Here is a 27,165-nt window from a genome sequence, read left to right on the forward strand (position 1 = left end):
CAATTTATTGATTTTGAAATTTGGCTTATTATCAGACTACATTTCATCTTGATGTCCCTTGTTCTTTTTTCTGTGACATTTTCATGTGTTGGCAAAATAGTGGTCCCCATGTTGTTTGCAGTTTGTTTTCTCTATTTTCGGTCACATTTGGTCATGCTGGTCATGTGAAGAATGGCATCATCATATCCTGCCTATGTAACTTGATAGCATACAGTTTTTGTTATCTCTGTTTTGAAATCCACCTACCAGACATTTCCACAATGAAGAATTCCTTCTTTCTATAGGTATCATAGCTGCGCCTGTTTATAGCTGTAATCTGTCAATAAAATGAGGAAAAAGCATCTCCTTTAACATAAAGACCAAAGTTGGGACAGCATGCACTCTAGAACACTCAGGCATGCAGGGATACCTGACCTCAATCGTCATCCTCCCCACATCTTCGTTGGTGGGTGTGCCATAGAGATATCCATTATCATATGGGCCCCTCTGAGTAAAACGCAGCCATCGTGGCAAATCCGGAAAATTCTGCAGGTTACATTTAAACTCAATGGGGTCATTGTATGTGATGTCTACAAGGAGAAGAAAGATAGAAAATCAAAATAAATAGTGGGGTAATTCAAATTTGTGCTCAATCAACACCTTTGATTCAGTTTTTATCATGTTAGATGAGATCTCCTTCCCAAAAGACCAAGACTGGGAAATTGGATCAACCAATGGATTTTTCAAATGCCAGCTTACCCTAGCAGACTCTGAAAGAGTGAAAGAAGAAGCTTTTTGTTTTATGTCAGACGTATTTGTTTTCATGATCCTTTTAGCATTTTTTTAGTTTTCCTGCCAAATTTCAAACTTTTTGTGTTTTTTATTTTTTAGGAGTCAACAAATAGTCAAAAGAAGTGATGCAGAGAGTCACTTACTTTCCCGTAATTCTTGTTGTTATTTTATGAATAAAATTTTGGCTTTCTGCTTCATACACTATGCCTCCCTATTCCAACTCCCATATAGTTCTGGCCTGCAATGGCACATGAATTTATAGCCCAGATTTTTCTTCTAACTTTCTCTGAACATCTTATTTTCTTTGAACATCTCATAAGTCCTTTTGCTGGCTCTTTTCCATGCCTGTTTGCTAGAGTTTTTATCTGCTGCATTAATCACCACTAGCAGCCGGTAATATCCTGCTTATCATTCTTTACTGCCAATGTTTTTTTGAGTATCTTATGTATCCACACATTAATTTTACAACCTGCATAATTAAATGGAGGACTGCATAGCCTAAACTCTGTCATTGCAGCATCAGGCAACGGCATGAACCATCATTGGATGGGTCCCCAGGTCATGGCAATGGACAACTTGTGTAATTTTTAACTTTTTCAATTGTAAGAATTATTCTTATATTCTTATGTTTCTTGTTGTTATTCAATGATCTCATAATGTTGTATGTGAAAAGATATCTATCTATCTATCTATCTATCTATCTATCTATCTATCTATCTATCTATCTATCTATCTATCTATCTATCTATCTATCTATCTATCTATCTATCTATCTATCTATCTATCTAATCATATAGTGCCTTTCCTATCTATCTATCTATCTATCTATCTATCTATCTATCTATCTATCTATCTATCTATCTATCTATCTATCTATCTATCTAAAATAGAATGTCTGTTTGTCTGTCTGCTCCTTACACAACCCTACAGCCTTTGACCAATCTGGAACAAATTTTGCATAGTTGCTGTCTAGGACCATACAGACAAGACAGACTACTTTGGAACTCAAAATTTTGACCCTGTGTATTCCCGTATTTTGTTGCTTTTTTCCTGTGTTTCCTACAGTTTGCACACCAGCCCTCACTTGATGGCTCAGAGCAAGTGAAACATTTGAACAGACTGAAGCCAGACTAGCAGACAAAATGACCAGAGCTTAACATTACTTACCCAGACAACACCACATACTGCTTCTATCAGCTATATTATTTAAAAGCAGTATTGTGCGATTTGGCAGGGGGGTGTTGAGTGAGACTCAATCGAGAGTGGAAGTGCAGTGCAACTCAAAGGACAATCAAAGTGTTCTTGTTTAACTCCTGCTTTGTTGGCTGTTCTCCATGATTTAAGCACTATGAAATGTGCTCCTTGAACTAAGTGGTCAAATCAGACATGGCAGCATTCATGGTTACAATAGAGAGTTACATCATTTCTGCAATCACGAAAGCATAGAGAGATAGAGAGCCAGTGTAGATGACGAATGGAACAGCCAGCAATAATAACTGGGTCACCATTTAAAAAACATGTAAACCTTTGCTTTCTTTCCTTGAGCCATTCTACAAATGTGTCGAGGCAACACTGAGTACTTCAGATAGTTAGTCTATCAGGGGTTGATTTGGTGAGGGAGATCAAAAAAGATTAACAGATTTGTGGTTCAATGTCAGGTGGGGCCAAGGAACTACAATTCAGAATAATTCAATCTAAAACTGGGTGCAAAACCAAACCTTAAATTTGGATTCATTCTAAAGTCAGATAGCTAAAATTTTTAAAAAGAAAATCTTTTGTTGTCTCTTTTTAGCAAAAGTATTGCAAAGTTCACCCTTCATAAGTAGTTTTTACAGTGGTGAGAAGATTGTACTTGTCATAGAAGACAGTCAGTCATTTTCCAACCCGCTATATCCTAACTGCAGGGTCACGGGGGTCTGCTGGAGCCAATCCCAGCCAGTACAGGGCGCAAGGCAGAAACAAATCCCAGGCAGGGTGCCAGCCCACTGCAGGACACAAACACCTGGGGTAATTTCGGATCGCCAATGAACCTAAGCTGCATGTCTTTGGACTATGAGAGGAAACCCACGCAGACATGGGGAGAACATCAAAACTCCACACAGGGAGGACCCTGGAAGCGAACCCAGGTCTCTTTACTGTGAAGCAGCAGCACTACAACTGCACCACCGAAGAGAAACATCTAATGGCAAGATAAAATAAAAAATGAACACCTAAATAAAAAAAATGACATGAACTAATAATGACTGCATGAGAAGATGACACATAGAAGAGTCTACTTCTCCATGCCTAATACTAAAATCTTTCCTTTACACTTTTGCCCCCCAGCCTCTTTACAAAAGCATATTCTTCTTCCTTGTCCTTGGTATCTCTTTTCACGTCTCATGGATCAATGGATCAATTTTGTACATAAGTGTCTCAACCAAACTGCACACCAGTGATCTGAAACGTCTTCGCTTCTTTCTTGGGACTGTTAGCTTCTTCCTATAGACAGAATCTAATTTTTGGAATGAATGCCCAGTTAAATGCCAAAATAGGTAGAAACCCTTAACACCAACAAAGTCCAATTGAAATAATTAAAGAAACTTAACAAAAGCCTAATTTTCAAATTCTGAATTCCAAAACTTACAACATATTAAAAATGAAGAATAAAATAAAAAAATAAAATTCAAAAATACAAAGAAATACTAAGGAGTAAAAAACTGAAAAAGGAAAGAAACAGGTAAGAAAGGCAATAATTATTAATTAAATAGACAAAGTATAAAATCCAAACAATCAAAGCACTAAATACAGAATACTATAACAAGCAAAAAAAGTAAATGGTGAAAAATTCTAATTAAAAAACAGATACCACTAAACACACCAAAAATCTAGTGACAAATGGATTGTCCAGTGTCAGCCAGGATTCATTTTATGTTTTATGTCTCTTTTGTTCATTTTTTATTCTTTTTGCGTTGATTATGTTCATCTTTTTTTTGGTTTTGTATATAAGCTGCCTTTGTTATGTTCCATATGTTTGTGGGTGGTACCACAAGAGGCCAATCTCCACCAAGAACTGCTCTCCACCCTATACATCTGCCACAGTGTCACAGAATGCACTCTAAAGTCGGTGAGTTATTTGTGTTTTGTTGTGTTTATGCCTTTGGCTGTTTTTTTTAACTGTTCTATGTGGATTCTGTATTGGAGATTAGTTTGACCTGGATTTCCTTTTATGAGGAATAAATCTTTTATTGTATAAAGAATCTATGCTTACCCATATTGCTAGCCTGGGTATGATGGTGATATCCCTGTCTAGAGGGGAGTATTGGAAAGGTTTGGAACTACGTGCTTTGGAACTCTTTAGTGCTTGGGACTTCTAGTTCACGACATGGATCAGCAAGAAACTAACCAATGTCACTGTATAGATGCAGTGGGAGAAAGCCCCTTAAATACTTCCAATGTGCTACTGAAAGAATAATTAAAGCAATTAGTGATTCCCCCCTCCACCTCCAGAAATATCAGCACCTGGTGATATCTATGAATCACAGACTTCATGCAGTCACTGCATGCAAGGGATATGCGACAAAGTACTAAATATGACAGCTTTAATAGATTTGACATTATGGTGCCCAGAAATGGGGGGACCATGCAGAAAAAGTGGTATAACCTAAATATATGCAAATGAAAGTCTGCAATGTGCACTTTAATCACGTCTGAAATGTTAGATTTGTAATTTTACACTGTGGAGCAGAGGTGTAAATCAAGTAAAAACGTGTCTCCATCCAATACTTAATGGGGAGGACATTGTAGAAACTTTGACTCAGATATTTTGTTATTTAAAACAGGATGACGTTTTTTGCATGAAGGATCAGTAAAAAGAGAATCACTTTCAGCGTCTTGGCCAACACATTCAAAAACAGACAAAAAACTCTCTGCTGGGACTTACTGTAGAGGTCCAAGAACGGAGGAAACTCATGTTGGTAACTTTTCTTGTTCAGTTCTAGCACAAACAGGAATCCCACCCTTGCATTATTTTTGGAGACTCCGGGATCCACCGTGATCATAAACACAAAGAAGGCTGATGGTGAAAAAATAAAAATAAAATAAATAAATAAATAAAAAGATCTATCCTACTGGTGTCACTTCCTACATGAACCATGCCTAGGGTTGCCAGATTAGAAAATTAGAAATACGGGACACTCTGAAAATCTCTCTCTGTATTACTATATACTGTATATAAATTTATACATGCCCCCTACACACCCAGACCAATATATTATATAAAAGTAGAGACATAAGCTAAAAACATAAAGTATGTATTTTAATGGGTTATGAGGAAAACAAGAGTGTCGCTGTCCTCAGCTAATCATAGCAACTGAACAAGCTTCAAACAGGGAGCAAACACTGGTTTCCTCATTACATTTGGGTTATTTTCATCAAGAGAATCTGAGAAAAGAAAGTATAATTACTTATAAAGTTACAACTAAGTACCGTAAGAAGGTAGTAACAATATATTTTTATTACGAAATTTGAAAATGAACTAAACACGGGACGGGGGACAAAATGATCAAATATGGGACATGTCCCATATATAAACGATGTCTGGAAACACTAGCCATGGCTGGATTTGAATTTTTGCAAAGTTCCCATCGGACATTTTCTGAGTTCATCGTAATTGGCCTTTTAAGGGTTTGTTATAGTTCAGTGCTTCCCAAACTCAGTCCTGAGGGCCCCCTGTGGCTGCAGGTTTCTCTTCCAACCGCAGCTTCTGTTTTTAATTGGTCTCCTGGGCTCATTAAGTGAACTGTTATTTCCCAAGTTTAGTGTTTTTGGAACAATACAGAAATTAGAAAACTAAGTTTGGTAAAAAATATATATATATATACACACACACATATATATATATATATACACACATATATATATATATATATATATATATATATATATATATATATATATATGGAACCGAAAGTCTGTGATACGGTTTGCATATTTGCTGCTGGAGATCCACAAAGGGAGAGAAAGAATCATGTATCATAAAGTAGTTTTTATTCCTGAGGTTTCAGCCCCTGCCAGGGGCCTTCATCAGAGGATAATGCTTAGACATACAAGAATCAAAGGCAATATATATACGAGAGGTATGGAGACCCAAACAAATCAAACATTTTCAGAGCTGCATGGTGAAGATTCTTATAGTTATCTGGCTCTGCTAAGCTTCAGAAATGCTGAGAATGCTGCTGAGACTTTAACTGCACATTATTTTGAATGTTTACTAATATATAATATATCAAATCCAATGTCTCTCTGTCTGTCCGCTTTAAACGAGAGAAGTACTTAATGGATTTTTATCTTTTTTTTCTATAATTTGCTTGATTTTGCGACTTCTCTCATTTCGCTATGTATCATATTTCGCTTGCCGTACCAATTTATTTATGGGAGGGGCCTTACTCACTGGTCCTTAACTCCGCTTAGCTAGCGAATGAGAAAACAATTGAATTCAACTTTGTTTGATATTTAAAATAAAATGTTACTTAGGTCTTGATGAGTTTGAGTCCGGATATTCTCTTAAGTGTAAGCCACATTGAAAAGATAGGTTGCAATTCAGATTGTGGATCGTAATTTTGTGTTAAAAGGAACATGATATGATTTTTTGGAAAGATCGCCCATTCGTAATTTGACTAATCAAGTTTTCAAATTTATGTAGGATTCATTACCCCAGGGTGGGACAGTGGCACAGTGGGTAGCGCTGCTGCCTCGCAGTAAGGAGACCTGGGTTCGCTTCCCGGGTCCTCGCTATGTGGAGTTTGCATGTTCTCCCCATGTCTGAGTGGGTTTCCTCCAGGTGCTCTGGTTTCCTCCCACAGTCCAAAGACATGCAGTTTAGGTGCATTGGCAATTCTAAATTGTCCCTAGTGTGTGCTTGGTGTGTGTGTGTGTAGCCCTGCGGTGGGCTGGCACCCTGCCCTTTGTTTGTTTCCTGCCTTGCGACCTATGTTGTCTGGGTTTGGCTCCAGCAGACCCCCTTGACCCTGCAGTTAGGATATAGCGGGGAGGATAATGGATGGATGGATGGATTCATTAACCCTTTGGCGAGCTACTTGGAAAGGGGGGTGTGAGTTACTGGTAGCTTGCGAGTGACGTGTTGGAGACCCCTGGTTTAACCCAATAGAGTCCAGCTGCAGTCAGGACAGTTTTAGGCCTCAGACAGATTCAGCGAGCCGAGACATTCTGAGGCCCATAAGATGACGCCCCTGTCAGCTGCATCTCTTTTTGACTCCACCTACTTTCCACAACCTCACCCCCCCATGTTGGGGGTAGTCTTTTACGCTAAATGTAAACGCCCAGTGGAACCTCGGTTTACGACCATAATTCGTTCCACAACTCTGGTCGTAAACCGAGTTGGTCGTGAACTGAAGCAATTTCTTCCATAGGATTGTATGTAAATACAATTAATCCGTTCCAGACCGTAGAAACTGTATGTAAATATATACATTTTTTCAGTTTTTAAGCACAAATATAGTTAATTATACCATAGAATGCACAGCGTAATGGTAAACTAAATGTAAAAACATTGAATAACACTGAGAAAAACCTTTAACAACAGAGAAAACTAACACTGCAATAGTTCGCGCTATAGTGCTAGGAACCGCTCTCGCTAAAAACACTTTTTTTAATGAGTTTTAAGCACAGGGGAAAAAAGGAACATTTGAAAAATCCGTAATTTAATAAACCACCAAGAAAAGTAACACTGCAACAATGCAGGCTACGAACCGATCACCGGAAACATAACTGAAAACAAAAACAAGCCTTCTCTAACTTATGCGTCCCTCAATCGCTCTGTGTGTGTGTGCGTGCGTCTCTCTTTTGCGAGCCTGGAGCGCTCCTGTGTGTGTGCGCGCGTCTCTCTCCTACCCCCCCCAGCCTGTGTGTGTGTGTGTGTGTGTGTGTGTGTGTGTGCGTGCGTCTCTCTTTTGCGAGCCTGGAGCACCTGTGTGTGTCTCTCTAGCGCGCGCCTCTCTCTCTCCCCCGCCTGTGTGTGCGTGCGTCTCTCTTTTGCGAGCCTGGAGCGCCTGTGTGTGTTGTCACGCTTGGGTCACAGATTTGCACAGAGACACAGGAGGTTGTAGAAAAAAAGGAACTTTATTCAAAGCACTGCAAACAAACATTTGTCTCTTTTCAACAGTTTAAACGTGCTCCATGACAAGTTAGAGATGACAGCTCCGCCAGGAGCACAGATTGTCTGAGAGAGAAAGAAGGAGAAGCAAGCAACCAATTTAACAAACTGAAAGAAGCCCGTGCAGGCTTTTTAAGAAGGCGGAGCACCGCACGAGAGGCATATTACGCGACAGAGCCGGCAAGAAGGGAAAGGAGGAATGTGAAGGTAGTCTGTCCATGTTTCTTAGGGGTTTTCCCAGGGGCGTCTGTATTTTCTGGGGGTGCGATCAGCTTTGCAGCTCACAGTGTGTCTGTCTAGAGCGCTCCTGTGTGTGTGTGTGTGTGTACAGCCCTCTGTCTCTTGCGCTGCCTCTGTGTGTGTGTGTGTGTGTGCGCGCGTGCGCGTGCTCTCTCTCCCTCGCTGCACAGGAAATGCACAGGGAGAGAATGAACATCAACAAACCGAAAGGGAACCTGGCTTGTTCGTAAACCGAGTGTTTGGTCGTGAACCGAGGCAAAAGTTTGGCGAACTTTTTGGTCGTAAACCGAGTTGTACGTATACCGAGACGTTCGTAAACCGAGGTTCCACTGTATTATACTAGTGGTGGCAAACTGAACGTGTGTGCAAAAAAATATTTATAATAAATAAAAAAAGCTCCATCAAGAAAAATGGTCATGCTAATGTAATAAATGTATCTTCATAGTTGCTGCAAGGTCGCAAGCCATCATCCCCAATAGGTATGCAAGTCGCTTGGCTAACAGAGCAGGTCTTAGCTGGGTGACTCAAATGACTACTTTATACCTCTTTGTGCTTCTGAGGGTGAACGCGTCATTCCTCTGGACCATAAACTCCACCACAATTAATGCATTATTAATATAAATATTAAAATTTTGTACAACAGTAAAAATACAGTACTAATGATATGACACAGACAGGGCCACAAAGACAGTACTCTAAAGAGCTACTAAATGTCTGGATTGTAGTATTGCATATTTTGACTGTTTACACAAATTATATGATTTATTCGATTCAGAGTCTATAGAAATGTGTAGTGTTAATCGTAGCTGAGTGCAGCATATCATTCATTCTTCTTCATTCTCTTCCTTAGCATTTCTCATTATTATAAGGGGGTCAACCTTCTGATTACTAGTGTAGATCCTCAGCCATTACTACTTGACTACAGCGTATAACTAACGCATTAAAAAGTGCAGTCTCATGAATGAGACCCGGCAAACGCAGATATAAAACATCAGTTAGTCATTGCCCAACCCGCTATATCCTAAAACAGGGTCACGGGGGTCTGTTGGAGCCAATCCCAACCAACACAGGGCACAATGCAGGAACAAATCCTGGGTAGGTCGCCAACCCACCACAGGACACACACAGGACAATTTAGGATCACCAATGCACCTAAACTGCATGACTTTGGAAGGAAACCAGAGCACCTAGAGGAAACCCACGCAGACAACGTGGAAACTCCACACAGGGAGTACCCGGGAAGCGAACCCAGGTCTCCATACTGCAAGGCAGCAGCACTACCACTGCGCCACCCTGTTATAAGAAAGATGCTTTTCCTTTTCGGGTTTTGCAAACAGACTTCTAATATCTGTCCAGCTTCTCAAATGCACCTCTCCACAAAAACACAAATATAAGCAGCAGCAGCCCCTTGGACTGTCGGGCATACTGAAAGAGAGCACCGCACAGAGGTGACTGAGATCATTAAACACTTGAGACGCAGCAGGCATTACCCACAGTAACCGTGCCCTGCACCTTTCACGCCCATTCAGGAGATACAACACACACTGTATAAAGCTTATGAAATTTGAAAGAATTGAAGACTTGCCTGTTACAAAGCCAAGGCACCTCCAGCCATCAGCCATGTTGGGCGAAAGCCTGTGATGGACAGGAGCAAGTGTTAGGTGGGTGTGACTCGGACGAGGAGTCACAGTCATGTCAATATTCAGCTCTGCTTTTCTATTTATGTACTGTGTGGCCAGAATCTTTTAGAATGACAGGCTGTCGTTAAATATAGAAACGGATATTCTCTGCTTCAGACAGACACCTTTGTCAAGTGTCCAGTTTGACAGAGTATATCTACACTGTGTATTGAAAAGATTCAGCCTACCTTCAAAATATTTATATTGCTTTGCAGCCTGAAATGAAGACACACTCAAAAATATATATATTTATACTAGGGGGGCTCTTCCCCCCTGCTCGCTACGCTCGGCAACCCCCGGGCCAGTGCTACAGGCTAGCCTTTATGTGCGGATGTACAATTTAAACAGATTGTTATTTTCATGGGAATAGTTACATATGCATAATAGAACTAACTATTTTACATTACAGCGAGTAATTAATCATAGTAAAAAAATAGTAAAGCGTAATAAGTTGAAAGTAAATTATGTTTCATGTTGCGTTAGAGGTATTTGTTGTGTTATGCGATTTTGTTCTGTTTGGCTTTGAAATGAACACGCAAATACTTTTTAAACTTACACTTTTACTGTAAAACTTCAGTAAAAACTATTTTTTGAATAAATTTTCATCAATATCGCATTGAATTTTGATTCCGTGTTTGGACTTTCATCGTGACAATGCAACGTATAACTGCCCGTGAGTGAATTTCGTTTCTTTCTCTGTATTAAATTAAACGACTTTTTCGAATGTTTGTCCCTGTGATTTGTTAATTGTCGTAGCAAAAGCTATTCTAGGGGAAAACTGTAAATGTTTTAATACAAATAGCATATCAAGATCTCCTTTGGTGTCTAATGTTAGATGGACTACATTACCTTTCTTGTCGCCTGTTAAAATTTTACATGGTAGACCAATATTCAATACAACTAATCTTGTCCCATTGCATAGCCCATCACTCAGACATCAATTACACGATTACACGATTATGATACATCCTTCTTTCAACAGAAATTCGGCTGGTGGAAGACCAGACGGTGTTAACGATTGTAGATATTCTTCATGATATTGTTGAGGTTGATGTTTTCATCTTCCGCACCATCACCACCAACTGTTTCAGCAGAGTCTATTGATACGCATTTAACCAATTTGCCGTGTAATTGATCAACATTTTTGCCGTTAATTCGTTTGACTTCATCATTTCTCGCTGCTAGGATTGCCCGTGTACTCATTTCTTCTGTTGATAACCCTTCGGGGTGAAATTCTTCAATAAAATTTGGACATAATACGTCTTCTTTAATTGTAAACTTAAAGTGAGAAAAACGTTAAAATTTATAAGAGCTGAGAGAGCAGGAAGTGTGTCTGTCAAAAGCATTCACACCAATGAGAGGTTAGAGGACTGCGGGCGTGGGCTGTTAAATGGAAATGGTGGAGAGGAGGGCGGGAGTTTAAAAAATCTCTTGGCCAAAGTCTCGTCTCGCGGGACTTGAAAAAAATCTCTTTGAAAAAGTCTTGTCTCGTCCCAGGATTTTTTTTATATAATAGAGAGATATTTGCTTAATGCAACTTATAACAGCCAAGTGAAAGATATAGCAGCAAAAGTTCAGAAAAAAAAATTAATAGCCAGAGTCACTGAGATGGTTAAAGTATCACCCTGCTGTGTTAATACTTTGTGGGACCCCCTTTTACTTTGATTACAGCCATGGGTCTGTTGGGATTCTTCTCTACCAACTTTGCATATCTAGACTGTGCAATATTTTCCCACTTGTCTTTACATAACTGTTCAAGCTCAGTCAAAGTGGATGGTGACCTTTGATGGACTGCAATCTTCATGTCATTCCATAGATTTTCAATAGGGTTAAGTCTGGGCTCTGACAGGCCACAAAAGGACATTCACCTTTTTCTCCTTCGGCCACTATGTGGTCAACTTTTCTGTCGCTGAAACTTCTTCCCATTGACAACTTTCTGGTAGAGGGCAGAAGGGTTTTCCTGAAAAGTGTGATGAAATTTTGCTCCATACATTTTTCCTTCCCTCTTGACAAGTCCCCAAGTCCCTGCTGCAGAGAAACACCCTGTGACAAAAGCCACTATACCAGCTCTCAGCCCAACACAGACAGACGCAGGAGGCACACTGATAAAACAAATAAATGTTTAATTTTTCTTTTCTTCGCCTGTGGGCAATCCCTCCCTTGTTACCCACAGGCACAACACGGTCCCAATAAGCACTACCACAACAATACAAATAACTCTTCCTCTTTTCTCCTCCACTTCTCACCAGCAAGCTTTGTCTCCCTCCTCCCAACTCTGGCTCTCGGAGTGGGGGCTGCCAACTCCTTTTATAGCCCACCCAGAAGTGCTCCAGGTGTTTGACGACCTATTTCCGGTTGCACTTCTGGGTGTGGCAGAAGAGCCGCCCACACGGGCTCAGGAACCACTATAGTGCCCGCTGACAGCACCCCCAGAACCCAACAGGGCTGTAGAGAACTCCCATCTCCTTCCTAACTAGGAAAAGAAAATCCGAGCACATTTCTCTAGTTTTGATGTCACTACACTGGTTACCTGTGTCATTCAGAATTGACTTTAAAATACTGCTTATGATTACAAAGCCTTAAATAATCTTGCTCTATCTTATATATCGGAATGTCTGACACCTTATATTCCAAATCGTAACCTTAGATCCTCAAATAAGAGTCTGCTTTAGAATTCCAAGAGCTAAACTTAAAAGAAGTGGTGAGGTGGCCATCTGCTGTTATGCACCTTGTGAATTTCCCCTTGGGATTAATAAAGTATCTATCTATCTATCTATCTATCTATCTATCTATCTATCTATCTATCTATCTATCTATCTATCTATCTGTCTGTCTGTCTGTCTGTCTGTCTGTCTGTCTGTCTGTCTGTCTGTCTATTATATAGTGCATTTTCTATCTATCTATCTATCTATCTATCTATCTATCTATCTATCTATCTATCTATCTATCTATCTATCTATCTATCTATCTATCTATCTATCTATCTATCTAAAATCTGGAATAGCCTGCCAATAGGAATTCGCCAGGCTAATACAGTGGAGCACTTTAAAACACTGCTAAAACCTCACTACTTTAACATGGCTTTCTCATAGCTTCATTTTAGTTTAATCCTGATGCTCTGTATATTTAATTAATTATCATAACTATTCATGGTGCCTCTAAAATCCGTACTAACCCCTACTCTCACTTCTGTTTTTTTTTCCCGGTTTTCTGTGGTGGTGACCTGCGCCACCACCACCTAATCAAAGCACTATGATGTTCCTACATTGATGGATCAAAAGCCAGATGTCTACATGACCATCATCATCAAGTCTTTCCATGAGAACCCTAAAATACAAAGAGGACTGTTCATTTATGTTAGGTAGAATGCCCAGAGGGGGCTGGGCGGTCTCATGGTCTGGTACCCCTTTAGATTTTAGTTTTTTTCTCCAGCCGTCTGGAGTTTTTTTGTTTTTTCTGTCCTCCCTGGACATCGGACCTTACTCTTATTCTATGTTAATTAGTGTTGTCTCATTCTAATTCTTACTTTGTCTTTCATTCTCTTTTGTTTATCACGCAAAGCACTTTGAGCGACATTATTTGTATGAAAATGTGCTATAGAAATAAATGTTGCTGTTGTTGTTGTTGGAGCCCTGCAGGAATCCGAGGCACCACTGCCATCTAGGGGGGCTGCCATCTAGCATCCCGAGGGAGGTACTGTTCAGTCCTTGCTTGTTCCCCTGGACCATATAAAAAAGAGACGTCTGGGCCGGGTCCGCCACAACCCCAACAACAGGATGCTACAACCTCCATGCTTTACTGCAGGTATGGATGGTAAGCTGTATTGGCTTTCCACCAGGTGGACTGGTGACTCTAACCTGGCCCCATAAGTGACCGTGGATGTGTGCATTTTTGGACCTTTTGATCCCTTACCATTCCACCTAGTACTAAGTTTTTCTTTACCTTTGATTCTCACAATTTGAGCTATGTCTCAGCTAAATTTAGTCACACTTCTTATTATCTACAATTCCCCCATCTCACCTTCCAGTGAAACATCGAACTGTTGGCCGTAAGTCTGCGTCCCTAGTACTTGCCCAGAGAGTTTGGACACGTCATTGTTGTCATCGTGTATATTCCTCCTCGGGCGGACGTGGAGATAGCGAGTGACATCATCCATTCTGCTGTTGCTAAGTTACAAACGCAGCACCCCGAGGCACTTGTGCTAATCGCTGGAGACTTTAACCATGTGACGCTGGACAAAACATTACCTGCATTCTCCCAGTATGTGGACTGCAACACCCGGGGAAATAAGACTATTGATTTACTGTATGCAAACGTTAAAGACGCATACAGTGCCACCCCGCTGCCTGCGCTTGGGAAAGGAGATCATAACCTGGTTCTGCTTCAGCCTCACTACAAACCAAAAGTGAGAGTCCTACCTGTAATCACACGATTATTCAGGAAGTGGACCCCGGAGGCTGAGAATGCTCTGAGACAATGTTTTGGAACTACAGACTGGGATATCCTGCAGGGATCACATAGTGAGAACATTGAGGAGGTTGTTGACTGAACTACTGACTACATCAACTTCTGTATGGACACTGTAGTTCCAGTAAGAACTGTACGCTGCAATGCTAACAACAAGCCATGGATTACAAGTGACATCAAGGGCCTTTTGAACCAGAAGAAAAGGGCCTTGAAAGACGGTGATCAGCATGAGCTCAAGCGCGTGCAGAAGGAACTCCGAGTCCAACTCAGGGCGGCGAAAGAGCAGTACAGGAGAAAGCTGGAGCAGAAGTTGCAGAACAACAGCATGAAGGAAGTGTGGGATGGGATGAAGATCATCACTGGCTGCAGCTCGAAGCGGGGGTACCACCATCGAGAGAGACGTGAAGAGAGCAAACCAAATGAACATCTTCTTTAACAGGTTTGACCACCCTAACCCACTCTCACCTCGGAGTACTGCACTCTCTACACATCCTTCTGCTGATACCAACATAGGAGAGACCTCCCCAACCACAATTACAGCAGCGCAAGTGAGCAGAGAGCTGATGAAACTTCGTGCCAGCAAAGCAGCAGGTCCAGATGGAGTATCGCCACGACTGCTGAAGGTCTGTGCATCAGAGCTGGGGGGTCCTCTACAGTGCATCTTCAACCTGAGCCTGGAACAGGGAAAAGTCCAGAGGCTTTGGAAAACATCTTGCATCACCCCAGTCCCAAAGGTATCACGTCCTGGTGAGCTGAATGACTTCCGGCCTGTCGCTCTAACATCACATGTGATGAAGACCATGGAGCGGCTGCTGCTTCACCACCTGAGGCCACAGGTCCAACACGCCCTCGACCCTCTGCAGTTCGCATACCAGGAGAAGGTGGGAGCAGAAGATGCCATCATCTATATGCTACATCGATCCCTGTCTCACTTGGACAGAGGCAGTGGTGCTGTAAGAATTATGTTTCTAGACTTCTCTAGCGCCTTCAACACCATCCAACCTCTGCTCCTTAGGGACAAGCTGACAGAGATGGGAGTAGATTCATACCTGGTGGCATGGATCGTGGACTATCTTACAAACAGACCTCAGTATGTGCGTCTCGGGAATTGCAGAGATGACATTGTGGTCAGCAACACAGGAGCGCCGCAGGGGACTGTACTTTCTCCGGTCCTGTTCAGCCTATATACATCGGACTTCCAATATAACTCGGAGTCCTGCCACATGCAAAAGTTCGCTGACGACACTGCTATCGTGGGCTGCATCAGGAGTGGGCAGGAGGAGGAGTATAGAAACCTCATCAAGGACTTTGTTAAATGGTGCGACTTAAACCACCTACAACTGAACACCAGCAAAACCAAGGAACTGGTGGTGGATTTTAGGAGACCCAGGCCCCTCATGGACCCCGTGATCATCAGAGGTGACTGTGTGCAGAGGGTGCAGACCTATAAATACCTGGGAGTGCAGCTGGACGATAAATTGGACTGGACTGCCAAAACTGATTCTCTTTGCAAGAAAGGACAGAGCCGCCTGTACTTTCTTAGAAGACTGGCATCCTTCAACATCTGCAGTAAGATGCTGCAGATGTTCTATCAGATGGTTGTGGCGAGTGCCCTCTTCTACGCAGTGGTGTGCTGGGGAGGCAGCATTAAGAAGAAGGATGCCTCACGCCTGGACAAACTGGTGAGGAAGGCAGGCTCTATTGTTGGCATAGAGCTGGACGGTTTGACATCCGTAGCAGAGCAACGGGCACTCAGCAGGCTCCTATCAATTATGGAGAATCCACTACATCCATTAAACAGTGTCATCTCCAGACAGAGGAGCAGTTTCAGCGACAGACTGCTGTCACTGTCCTGCTCCACTGACAGACTGAGAAGATCATTCCTCCCCCAAACTATGCGACTCTTCAATTCCACCAGAGGGGGTAAACGTTGAACATTATTCAAAGTTATTGTCTGTTTTTTTACCTGCATTTTTTATTACTCTTTAATATTTTTTGCTGCTGGAGTATGTGAATTTCCCCCTGGGATTAATAAAGTATCTATCTATCTATCTATCTATCTATCTATCTATCTATCTATCTATCTATCTATCTATCTATCTAGGAGTGACTGCATTCTGCCTCTAATATGGAAACAGATAATTGGGAAATAATTCCAATGTTCGAGTTCAACCAGCTTGGGCGTTTAATAGTGTGATCCCATTTGCATGTACAACCATAAATCACGCCAACACCTATTCCGTTCCGTCACAGGTGCTTATTTCTAATTCATGAAACATTTCCAAGAGAAACTATAAGAAGAGAGCTCCAAAATACTCCCATTCGGTTCCAAGTATTCAATACATCTGGGGGCTCGAGTGACCTTCAACCAGCAGTTTAGCTAGAAAAGATCAGTCCTTACCACGGGCAGCCTCGTCCCGCCGCCCAGCCCCCTCACTTGTGTGTCCCGTCTTATTTAAATAGGTCAGTGGGTTGTGTTTGCAGCTGCCAGGCTCCGCAGTGGTCACTGGAGGAGGGACGCCACTGGGTCACAGCAGACACGTGTGTGTGCCTGTCACAGTCCGTGTGGCTAGTTTTATTTTAGGTAGCACTGTTCTACAAACCGACATATCTGAGGTTGTAAATGAGTTTATTTCAAAAAGGTTTTTCTTGTAGGAGAAATTCAAAAGTTGTATATTTTGAATATATGAGTAATAATGGTGCATGACTAGTATAATTTACCCCAGATTTTGATGAATTATTTAGCATTACAAACATCAGATTCAGAATTCACTTTGTGGGCCAATGTCAGTCACTCAGTCATTGTCCAACCTGCTATATCTGAACATAAGGTCAAGGGGGTCTGCTGGAGTCAATCCCAGCCAACACAGGAACAAACCACAGGAAGGGTGCCAGCCCACCACAGGGCACATTTAAGAAGTTTGACAGAAGAATTTTATTTTTCTTCTTTGGGTCTGACGAAAAAGAGAGAGAGCCGTTAGTAACGAAAATCAACCCCATTGTCTTGCGATATTTCACTCACCTCCAGGCTTGTTGACTGCTTCCTAAGCACACGTGTGAGTCAATGCTTAGGTCAGTGTTTCCCAACCTCTGTCCTGGGGACCCCCTGTGGCTGCAGGTTTTTGTTCCAACCAAATTCCTAATCAGTGCCAACACCTGATAACACTGATCTCATTTAATTAGCTGGTTTTATTTCTCTTTTATTCTACATTCAGAAAAGCACAGCAGCATTATTTTTACATTTATAAGACATTTAGAAATATTTCTGCTTTTGCTATTGATTTAAATGCTTAACTCTTTTTTGTTGACTTCATTATATTTTGCCCTTTCTCTGTGCAGTTTTTCCCCTTCATTGTATCTTATTAATGACAATTAAAAATGAGCAGAGCAGACATGCTGGCAAACAATACTGAATAATCAAAGGCTGCAAGTACTTTAGCATCAGACCCACTAATTAGTAAATAATGGATTAATTAAGCAATTAGAACACCTAGAAAAGTAGAATGAAAATCAAGATGAAAATATTGTTAAAAAGAACAAAAATAAATTATTCCCATATAACTGCTTGGTACATTTTAATATATATTGTGGTACCCGGCTGGGGTTCATGCCCGGCTGGGATGCCCAGGAGGACCGGAGGAGGGCTTGTGCCTCTTCCAGAACACGAGGGGGCACCTGCCCTGGTTGCTTTGGGGGCCACAGGTACAGAGCTTGGAAGTTCAATCCTGTAGGGGCCACCGCCAGGGGGCGTCCCTATGCCTTGGGAGCCCTGGACCTCAGCACTTCCGCCACACCCGGAAGTGCTGGGGGGAAGAGGATTGGGGACACCCGGAGGACTTCCGGATACACCGGCAGAGCTTCCGCCACACAGGGGTGTGGCTACAGAAGCTCCTCAGGATGCACCTGGAGTCCATCCGGGGTGTATAAAAGGGGCCGCCTCCCTCCAGTCATTGGCAAGAGTCGGGTGGAAGAAGAATGGAGCTCAGAGGTGGGGCAAAAGCCCCCAAGTATTGAGTAAAGATTCTGCCATAAAACTCTGGGTATTTTTTACTCAATCAGCTCTTTAGCTTACACAACAAAACGATTCGTGTTAAATGAACACTTGAAATGTACAAATGGGCTTCCTTTGAAAGGCTGACTTGATTTAACACTTTAACCCTTTAAATGTAGCCGGTGTAATCAAACAACAATGCAAATTTTGAAAAGAAATTGCATAATTCATGTGCAATTAATGTACAGTGCTTTGCGATTAAAAGGACGCATTGCATACCCTGATACCCCATTGTGATATTTTCTTCTCTTCCCTCAAAGATGGCCAATTGCCTGCCCCCCGATGACCATCCCCTGTTTTCTTAGCTATCCTGCTTAATTTCAGTACAATTGGATTGACAGACTATTGTCTACTATCTCCACTTTCGATATTTCAGTATTTTTGTTTTTTTTGTAAAGATGTTTTTGAAAACTTGCAACTATTGGTGTTATAATTTGGATACACAGTAAGATCTGCCCTTCGGTCATGAGTCTTCAACAATGGAATATTTATGCTCTGTATACTTACTTGAAAATGGTAAAAGTGGAGAAGAAGAATACCTGCTTTTTGTAATTCTTCATAACAGTAAAACTAGGCAAACTACTTGTAGGTATTTCATATCCTTTTTATCTTGCTGTTCCTGACACATTCACTGATGCTTTTCTAGTGTTCTGAAGGTCTTTCCAACACCTAACATTCAGAGTGCATGTTTTGGTATAAACCAGGGGTCCCCAAATCCGGTCCTGGAGGGCCGCAATGGCTGCAGGTTTTCATTCTAACCCTTTTCTTAATTAGTGTCCCATTTTTGCTGCTAATTAACTTCTTTTGAATTCATTTAATTGACTTGCTCTTGAAGACTCAACTTAATTGTTTCATTTTCCTTAATTAGCAGCCAAACAATAATGAGATGAAAAACATGACCAGCAAACTGTGTCTGTCCATTACACAATATCTGAAAATAAAGAATGTTGAGGGTCTCAGGAATGTTGAACTGCTCAGGTCTGCAGAACTCTTAGAAAAGAGAAAATCCACAATTTCAGAAATGTCTGCTACAGTCATATGAAAAAGTTTGGGAACCCCTCTTAATTCTTTGGATTTTTGTTTCTCACTGGCTGAGCTTTCAAAGTAGCAACTTCCTTTTAAAATATGACATGTCTTATGGAAACAGTAGGATTTCAGCAGTGACATTAAGTTTATTGGAATAACAGAAAATATGCAATATGCATCATAACAAAATTAGACAGGTGCATAAATCTGGGCACCTCAACAGAGATATAACATCAATTCTTAGCTGAGCCTCCTTTTGTCCTCTAGATGCTGTCCTCCTATAGCCTCTGATGAGTGTCTGGATTCTGGATGGAGGTATTGTTGACCATTCTTCATACAAAATCTCTGCAAATTTGATGGCTGTCGAGCATGGACTGCCTGCTTCAAATCATCCCATAGATTATCAATGATATTCAAGTCAGGGGACTGTGATAGCCATTCCAGAACATTGTACTTCTCCCTCTGCATGAATGCCTTTGTAGATTTCCAACTGTGTTTTGGGTCATTGTCTTGTTGGAATATCCAACCCCTGCATAACTTCAACTTTGTGACTGATGCTTGAACATTATCCTGAAGAATTTGTTGATATTGGGTTGAATTCATCCGACCCTCGACTTTAACAAGGGCCCCAGTCCCTGAACTAGCCACACAGCCCCACAGCATGATGGAACCTCCACCAAATTTGACAGTAGGTAGCAGGTGTTTTTCTTGGAATGCGGTGTTCTTCTTCCACCATGCAAAGCGCTTTTTGTTCTGATCAAATAACTCCATTTTTGTGTCATCAGTCCAAAGTACTTTGTTCCAAAATGAACCTGGCTTGTCTAAATAAGCATTTGCATACAACAAGCGACTCTGTTTGTGGCATGAGTGCAGAAAGGGCTTCTTTCTCATCACCCTGCCATACAGATGTTCTTTGTGCAAATTGTGCTGAATTGCAGAACGATGTACAGATACACCATCTGCAGCAAAATGTTCTTGCAGGTCTTTGGAGGTGATCTGTGGGTTATCTGTAACCATTCTCACAATCCTGCGCATATGCCACTCCTGTATTTTTCTTGGCCTGCCAGACCTGCTGGGTTTAACAGCAACTGTGCCTGTGGCCTTTCATTTCCTGATTCCGTTCCTTACAGTTGAATCTGACAGTTTAGACCTCTGAGATGGCTTTTTGTAGCCTTCCCCTAAACCAGGAGACTCAACAATCTTTGTTTTCAGATCTTTGGAGAGTTGCTTTGAGGAGCCCATGCTGTCACTCTTCAGAGGAGAGTCAAAGGGAAGGAAGCACAACTTGCAATTGACCACCTTAAATACCTTTATATCTCATGGTGGACACACCGGTCTATGAAGTTCAAGGTTAACGAGCTCATCCAACCAACCAATCAGCATTGAGCAGTGACAGGCATTCAAATCAGCCAAATTACAAGGGGACCCACATTTTTGCACAACCAGTTTTTCACATTTGATTTAATTTCATACATCTAAATACTGCTTCACTAAAAATCTTGGTTCGGAAAACACAGCAGTACTCAGATGTTCCTAGGAAATGAAAGACATACCACTGTTATCTTTTTTGTTGAAAGGAGAGTCAATTATTATGTAGGCTGAGAGGGGTTCCCAAACTTTTTCATATGACTGTATTACACGATGAGAGCAGCAACAAGCCATGGAGTTAAAGAACAAGTTTAATGAATAACAAGACTCAGCGCCTCATTAAGCAGCTGCTTGTAGTGAAATTGTTTGGAGTCTGAGGCCCTGACTTACTTGGTCTTCTGTTGGCTCACTCACTTCACATTTCAGTTCTATTTGGGTGTCATTTAAGGAAAGAAATGAAGCAATTCAGAGGAACGATGAAGAAATTCGGGGGAACAAATCTTTAAAAAACAAGTAAATTTCAATTATTTCAAAAGAAATGAATTAGCAGCAAAAACAGGGCACTAATTAAGAACAGGGTTAGAATGAAAACCTGCAGCCACTGCGGTCCTCCAGGACAGGAGTTTGAGAACCCTAGTATAAACCGTATTAAATGTTGCAGCATATTCTTCTGTAACATATGTGTAAATCATAGCTTAATTCTTCAGGGGTAAAGGTTCTGAAAGAGATAAGTCTGACCTTAATTTCGAGGTATAGAACATGAATTTTGAGTGAAGAATGATGAAGGTTTGGCCAGTTAAATCAAGTAGCACTAAACAGACATAAATGAGGCTGAGTTGAAAGGGTTAAGAGATCATTTCACGCTGGTGTTCTTGATGAGGACCACTAGATGGCAGCATGTAAAGAAAGATGACTTCTTTATGTGAGGAGAACAAGAGGTTGATTTATGTGTATGCCAGCAGCACTGTCCTACCCCAAGTAAATGAATTAAATAGCACAAGGCTATTAGGCGCGTGAACGACACTTATTCATGTTTGGAATGAATCAGCTCTCTGTTTTTATATTATGTAGTATCAGACAGTGACCTGAAATGACTGTTTATCTTAAAATAACTAAGTATAAGAAAGCCCATAGAAGATGCCCTTAGGTTTTTCACAATTTTTATTTATAACTTATCTCTCACACTCTTTCGATGAATTTAGACTCACCCACCAACCAAACCATCATCCTTTTCGAGATGTGGTAGGGAGACAGGGTACCTGAGACATGTATAAACCTAAAAGAATCCATCCTGGAAATAGTGGGACCAAAATAGGAAATTCAACCTGAAAGGGAACCCAGTCCATTGAAAAGCACATTGATGCTCAAGCGTACACACATACACTGTCACTCATAAACGCACTGCTCAAAAAAATGAAGGGATTGCTTAACCATCCCAGTCTAACATCAAGTCAATGAAGCTTCAGGGATATCAGGCTGTCCAGTTGGGAAGCAGAAGTGAATGTGAATCAGCATCACCTGCTTTGGTGAAAATGAAAGTGACAACAGGTGACCTGGAGAGACAACAGCAAGATGACCCCCAAAAAGGAAATGATGGCCACAGACAGTTGCTCTCTCCTTATCTTTCTCTGGTTTTGCATTTTACTAGTGTCCTTGTCATTACCGGTAGCCTAAGGCGGTACCTGCGGCCGATTCAGGTTGCACAGGTATTCCAGCTTCTCCAGAATGGCACATCCATAAGGTGCCATCGCAAAAAGGTTTACTGTGTCTCCCTGCGCAGTCTCAGGAGCTTGAAGGAGATACCAGGAGATGGGCCATTACATGAGGAGAGCTGGTCAGGGCTGCAAAAGGGAGGCACATCCCTGGAGGGTTGCACAGACCTCTATATGCTAGGCAACAGTCCCCTGACTGCTGTTAGGTTCCGGGATGAAATCCTCAAAGCCATTGTCAGACCCTATGCTGGTGCAGTGGACCCTGGGTTCCCCTGGTGCAGGACAATATGGGAGGAGATCCCCCAGGTAACCATCCACTATCTCATCAGGAGCACATGCAGACGTTGTCGGGAGTGCAAACAGGCACGTGGAGACCACACACACTACAGAGTCACATTATGAGTAGCCGTCATGATACTCACGCAAGTTGGATCAGCCTGTGATTCTAGTTTTTGAATTTGATTATTATCGGTGTGATGTTTGGAGACGGTGGCACTGACCAGAAAGCAGTAGACAGAGCTGGAGGTGGCAGAGTTAAAGATGCTAAGATTTGCACTGGGTGTGACGAGGATGGACAGGATTAGAAATGAGGACATTAGAGGGTCAGCTCAAGTTGGATGGTTGGGAGACAAAGTCAGAGAGGCGAGATTGCATTGCTTTGGACATGTGCAGAGGAGAGATGCTGGGTATATTGGGAGGAGGATGCTAAGGACAGAGCTGCCAGGGAAGAGGAAAAGAGGAAGGCCTAAGAGAAGGTTTATGGATGTGGTGAGAGAGGACATGCAGGTGAATGGCGTAACAGAACAAGATGCAGAGGACAGAAAGATATGGAAGAAGATGATCTGCTGTGGCGACCCCTAACGGGAGCGGCTGAAAGAGTCAGTAAAGATTTTCCACTTGAGTATTTTGTTCATCAAGATCTAATGTGTGATTTAAGTGTTCCCTTAGTTTTTTTGAACAACGTATTTGTTAATGTAAACTAAGGAGCTCACCCACTAATTCTTTACTCGAGTTATAGGGCCATTTTACGAGGGACGCTCAAAAAGTTTCCGCACATTTTTTTAACTCTATTTATTAAGAATTTCAAAAACCAATGACATCAGTTTTCTACATAGTTACCTTCCTTTGCAATGCAATTTTCCGTCATACCAACTTTTTAATACCATCAGCAAAAAAATGTTTTGGCTGCGCGCGTAGCCACTGATGCACCACTGCTTTCACATCTGGGTTCTTTCTTCATTCCTCGTGGTCATGGCTGTAGCTGGACGTCTGGAGCACTCTGCATCCGTCACACTAGTACGGCCATTTTCGGACATCTCAATCCACTCATAGACGACTCTATGAGAGAACTTGATCCCCATACTGAGCACACATGCGGAGATGAATTTCTTCTCCTGGCACACCTTCTGCCCACAAAAAGCGTATGACAGGACGCTGTTCCTCTTTGGTGGAATTTATAAGTCTCACAGCCATCTTCACCACAGGGTGACAACTCTTATACTAAACTGCAAGGGCAGCCAGTTTGCCAGACAGAACTGGAGGAAGTGGAGTCTGTGGACGAACCAGATGAGGGTTAGAGCGGTTTTCCCTTACTGGGGATGTAAAGGGGAAGGAGAAAGAGTACAAGTACATCCCATCAGCCCCTGTCTCAGCACACAACATTCAGTTAAAAGCCCTTGGACTGCCTCCCGTGCACACGTGTGTGACGAGGCCTACTTTACATTTTCAGGCCTTGTTTCTGAGTCTGTGGGCCTGAATTAATAACATTAAGAGCAAACATCGCGGAAACTTTAAATAGAATTTCTTTTCACACAGCAAACCTAACGTGTATGAAAGCCAGGAGGACTTTGAAGTCATTAGAAACTCATTTGGACGTCATTTTAGAGGAATTGGGTGAAAACGTCCAGAGCGCTCTGCATCCGTCACACTAGTATGGTCATTTTCGAACATCTCGATCCACTCATAGACGACTCTTCGAGAGAGAACTTGATCCCCATACTGAGCACACATGCGGAGATGAATTTCTTCTCCTGGCACACCTTCTGCCCACAAAAAGCGTATAACAGAACGCTGTTCCTCTTTGGTGGAATTTATAAGTCTCACAGCCATCTTCACCACAGGTTGAAAACTCTTATACTAAACTGCAAGGGCAGCCGGCTTGCCAGACAGAAGTTGAAGAAGTGGAGTCTGTGGATGAAGCAGACAAGGGTTAGAGTGGTTTTTCCTTTCTGGGGATGTATAGGGGAAGGAGAAAGAGCACATCCCATCCGCCCCTGTCTCGGCACACAACATTCAGTTAAAAGCCCTTGGACTCCCTTCCATGTGCATGTGTGTGACAAGGTCTACTTTACATTTTCTAGGCCTTGTTTCTGAGTCTGTGGGCCTGAACTTATAACATTACATGCAAACCTTGCGCAAACTTTAAACAGATTTTCTTTTCACACAGCGAACCTAACGTGTATGGCAGCTAGGAGGACTTTGAAGTCTTGAGAAACTCGCTTGGATGTCATTTTAGAGGAATCTGGTGAAAACATCCAGAGTGCTCTGCATCTGTCAGACTAGTATGGCCATTTTCGAACATTTCAATCCACTCAAAGATGACTCTATGAGAGAGAACTTGATCCCCATACTGAGGACACATGCGGATATGAATTTCTGCTCCTGGCACACCTTCTGCCCACAAAAAGCGTATGACAGGACGCTGTTCCTCTTTGGTGCAGTTTATAAGTATCGCAGTCATCTTCACCACAGGGTGACAACTCTTATACTAAACTGCAAGGACAGCCAGCTTGCCAGACAGAACTAGTCACATGACTCTCTCAGACTTCTCCCGCCTTCACCATTTCCAACAGAAATATGAAAGTGCGTCACTCGTAAATACTATTTAAAACCATTCAAGTGTCTGCCATGTTGACACTGATTTACAGAAATGGAGACCCATTTTTCAAAGGTCTAGGGAAAGGTGCTATATAAATAGAATGTATTATTATTATTTTTATTTTTATTAAGGTCAGTGTCTTAGTTTTCTCATCTGCTCCAATACATTTGAAATGCTTTGGATTAAAAACTGAAACATCAAAAAAAGGTTTAACAAGACCAAGGACATAACAGAGTACATGTGGTCGGCAGTTGTGAAAGGAAGTGCAATCAGGAGAAAAGGAAAAATATAAAGTAGCCTTGGTCAGAAAATCAAGTATCTAGAAAACAGGTTCAGTGTACAAAACCAAAATCAGATTCGGGAGATACCTGCGTGAAAGGGAGCCAAAATGTTAGCTGAAAGAAGTCAAAAAGAGAGAGAAAAGATTTCATGAGCAGGAATGAAAATGAGACTTTTTAAGTTGAATCCACACAAACATGGACAAACTAGGATATTCAGGATGTTGACCTTTTATACAATCCCGATAATTGTGTCACACGTGATACTACCACCTGTCCTGAGGAAGAATGGCAAGTAACCGTCAAAAGAACTGTTTCAAAATGGCGCTGTGGAAAGATCTCATTTAAATGGGAGTGCAGCTGGATGATAAATTGGACTGGACTGCCAATACTGATGCTCTGTGCAAGAGAGGACAGAGCCGGCTATACTTCCTTAGAAGGCTGGCGTCCTTCAACATCTGCAATAAGATACTACAGATGTTCTATCAGACGGTTGTGGCGAGTGCCCTCTTCTACACGGTGGTGTGCTGGGGAGGCAGCATAAAGAAGACGGATGCTTCATGCCTGGACAAACTGGTGAGGAAGGCAGACTGTATTGTAGGCACGGAGCTGGACAGTCTGACATGGCTCCTGTCAATCATGGAGAATCCACTGCATCCACTGAACAGAGTCATCTCCAGACAGAGGAGCAGCTTCAGCGACAGACTGCTGTCACCGTCCTGCCGCACTGACAGGCTGAGGAGATAATTCCTCCGCCACACTATGTGACTCTTCAATTCCACCTGGGTGGGTAAATGTTAACATTATACAAAGTTATTGTCTGTTATACCTGCATTGTTATCACTCTTTAATATAATATTGTTTTTTATCAGTATGCTGCTGCTGGAGTATGGGAATTTCCCCTTGGCATTAATAAAGTATCTATCTATCTATCTATCTATCTATCTATCTATCTATCTATCTATCTATCTATCTATCTATCTATCTATCTATCTATCATATAGTTTATTTCACATCTATCTATCTATCTATCTATCTATCTATCTATCTATCTATCTATCTATCTATCTATCTATCTATCTATCTATCTATCTATCTATCTATCTATCTATCTATCTATCTATCTATCTATCTATCTATCGACATTGACATTGACATTAGATGCAGTGAGCTTGCTGTTGTGTCTCAGTTAACTAACTACAGTGCTGCCATCTAGTGGATGGCTGTAGATGTTTTTTTTGACTCAACATTTTAAAATAGTGCTATAAATAGACAGTCCATCGTCATGTTGTCATGAAAAATGTATAAAGCTGCTGATGTTTTAAAACAACTAGATTTGTTGCAAGATAAATATTTTGATGGTAATGGCACTGATCGAGATAATGACAATCAATTGGATAATGTGGAATCTATAGGCTCTGACACTGATGTGGACAGCTTCTTCAAAATCACCCGACTCGTCACGATTGTCAGGACAGCAGTACATGGACATTCCATTGAGCGCAAACAATCACCAACTACTGAATAAATGTGTTGTGTGCA

The 27,165-nt window shown here is 41.7% G+C and overlaps 2 protein-coding genes across 2 annotated transcripts in view; both read right to left on the reverse strand.

Moving 5' to 3' along the window:
• The window catches only part of sgca (sarcoglycan, alpha), a 28,610-nt gene extending 18,761 nt beyond the window's left edge, over positions 1-9,849 (reverse strand). The window contains exons 1-4 of the mRNA XM_028819374.2: positions 9,750-9,849; positions 4,694-4,825; positions 415-569; positions 247-316 (exon numbers count right to left, since the gene is read on the reverse strand). Coding sequence (XP_028675207.1) covers positions 247-316; positions 415-569; positions 4,694-4,825; positions 9,750-9,786 — 394 coding nt within the window. The 5' untranslated portion in view covers positions 9,787-9,849. The remainder of the gene's footprint in view (positions 1-246; positions 317-414; positions 570-4,693; positions 4,826-9,749) is intronic.
• LOC114664509 (pyruvate dehydrogenase (acetyl-transferring) kinase isozyme 2, mitochondrial-like) overlaps positions 1-27,165 on the reverse strand; it is a 905,310-nt gene that overhangs the window by 526,914 nt on the left and 351,231 nt on the right. The window lies entirely within an intron of this gene.

The sequence above is a fragment of the Erpetoichthys calabaricus genome, chromosome 14 (assembly GCF_900747795.2).
Source record: "Erpetoichthys calabaricus chromosome 14, fErpCal1.3, whole genome shotgun sequence".
Lineage (NCBI taxonomy): Eukaryota > Metazoa > Chordata > Cladistia > Polypteriformes > Polypteridae > Erpetoichthys > Erpetoichthys calabaricus.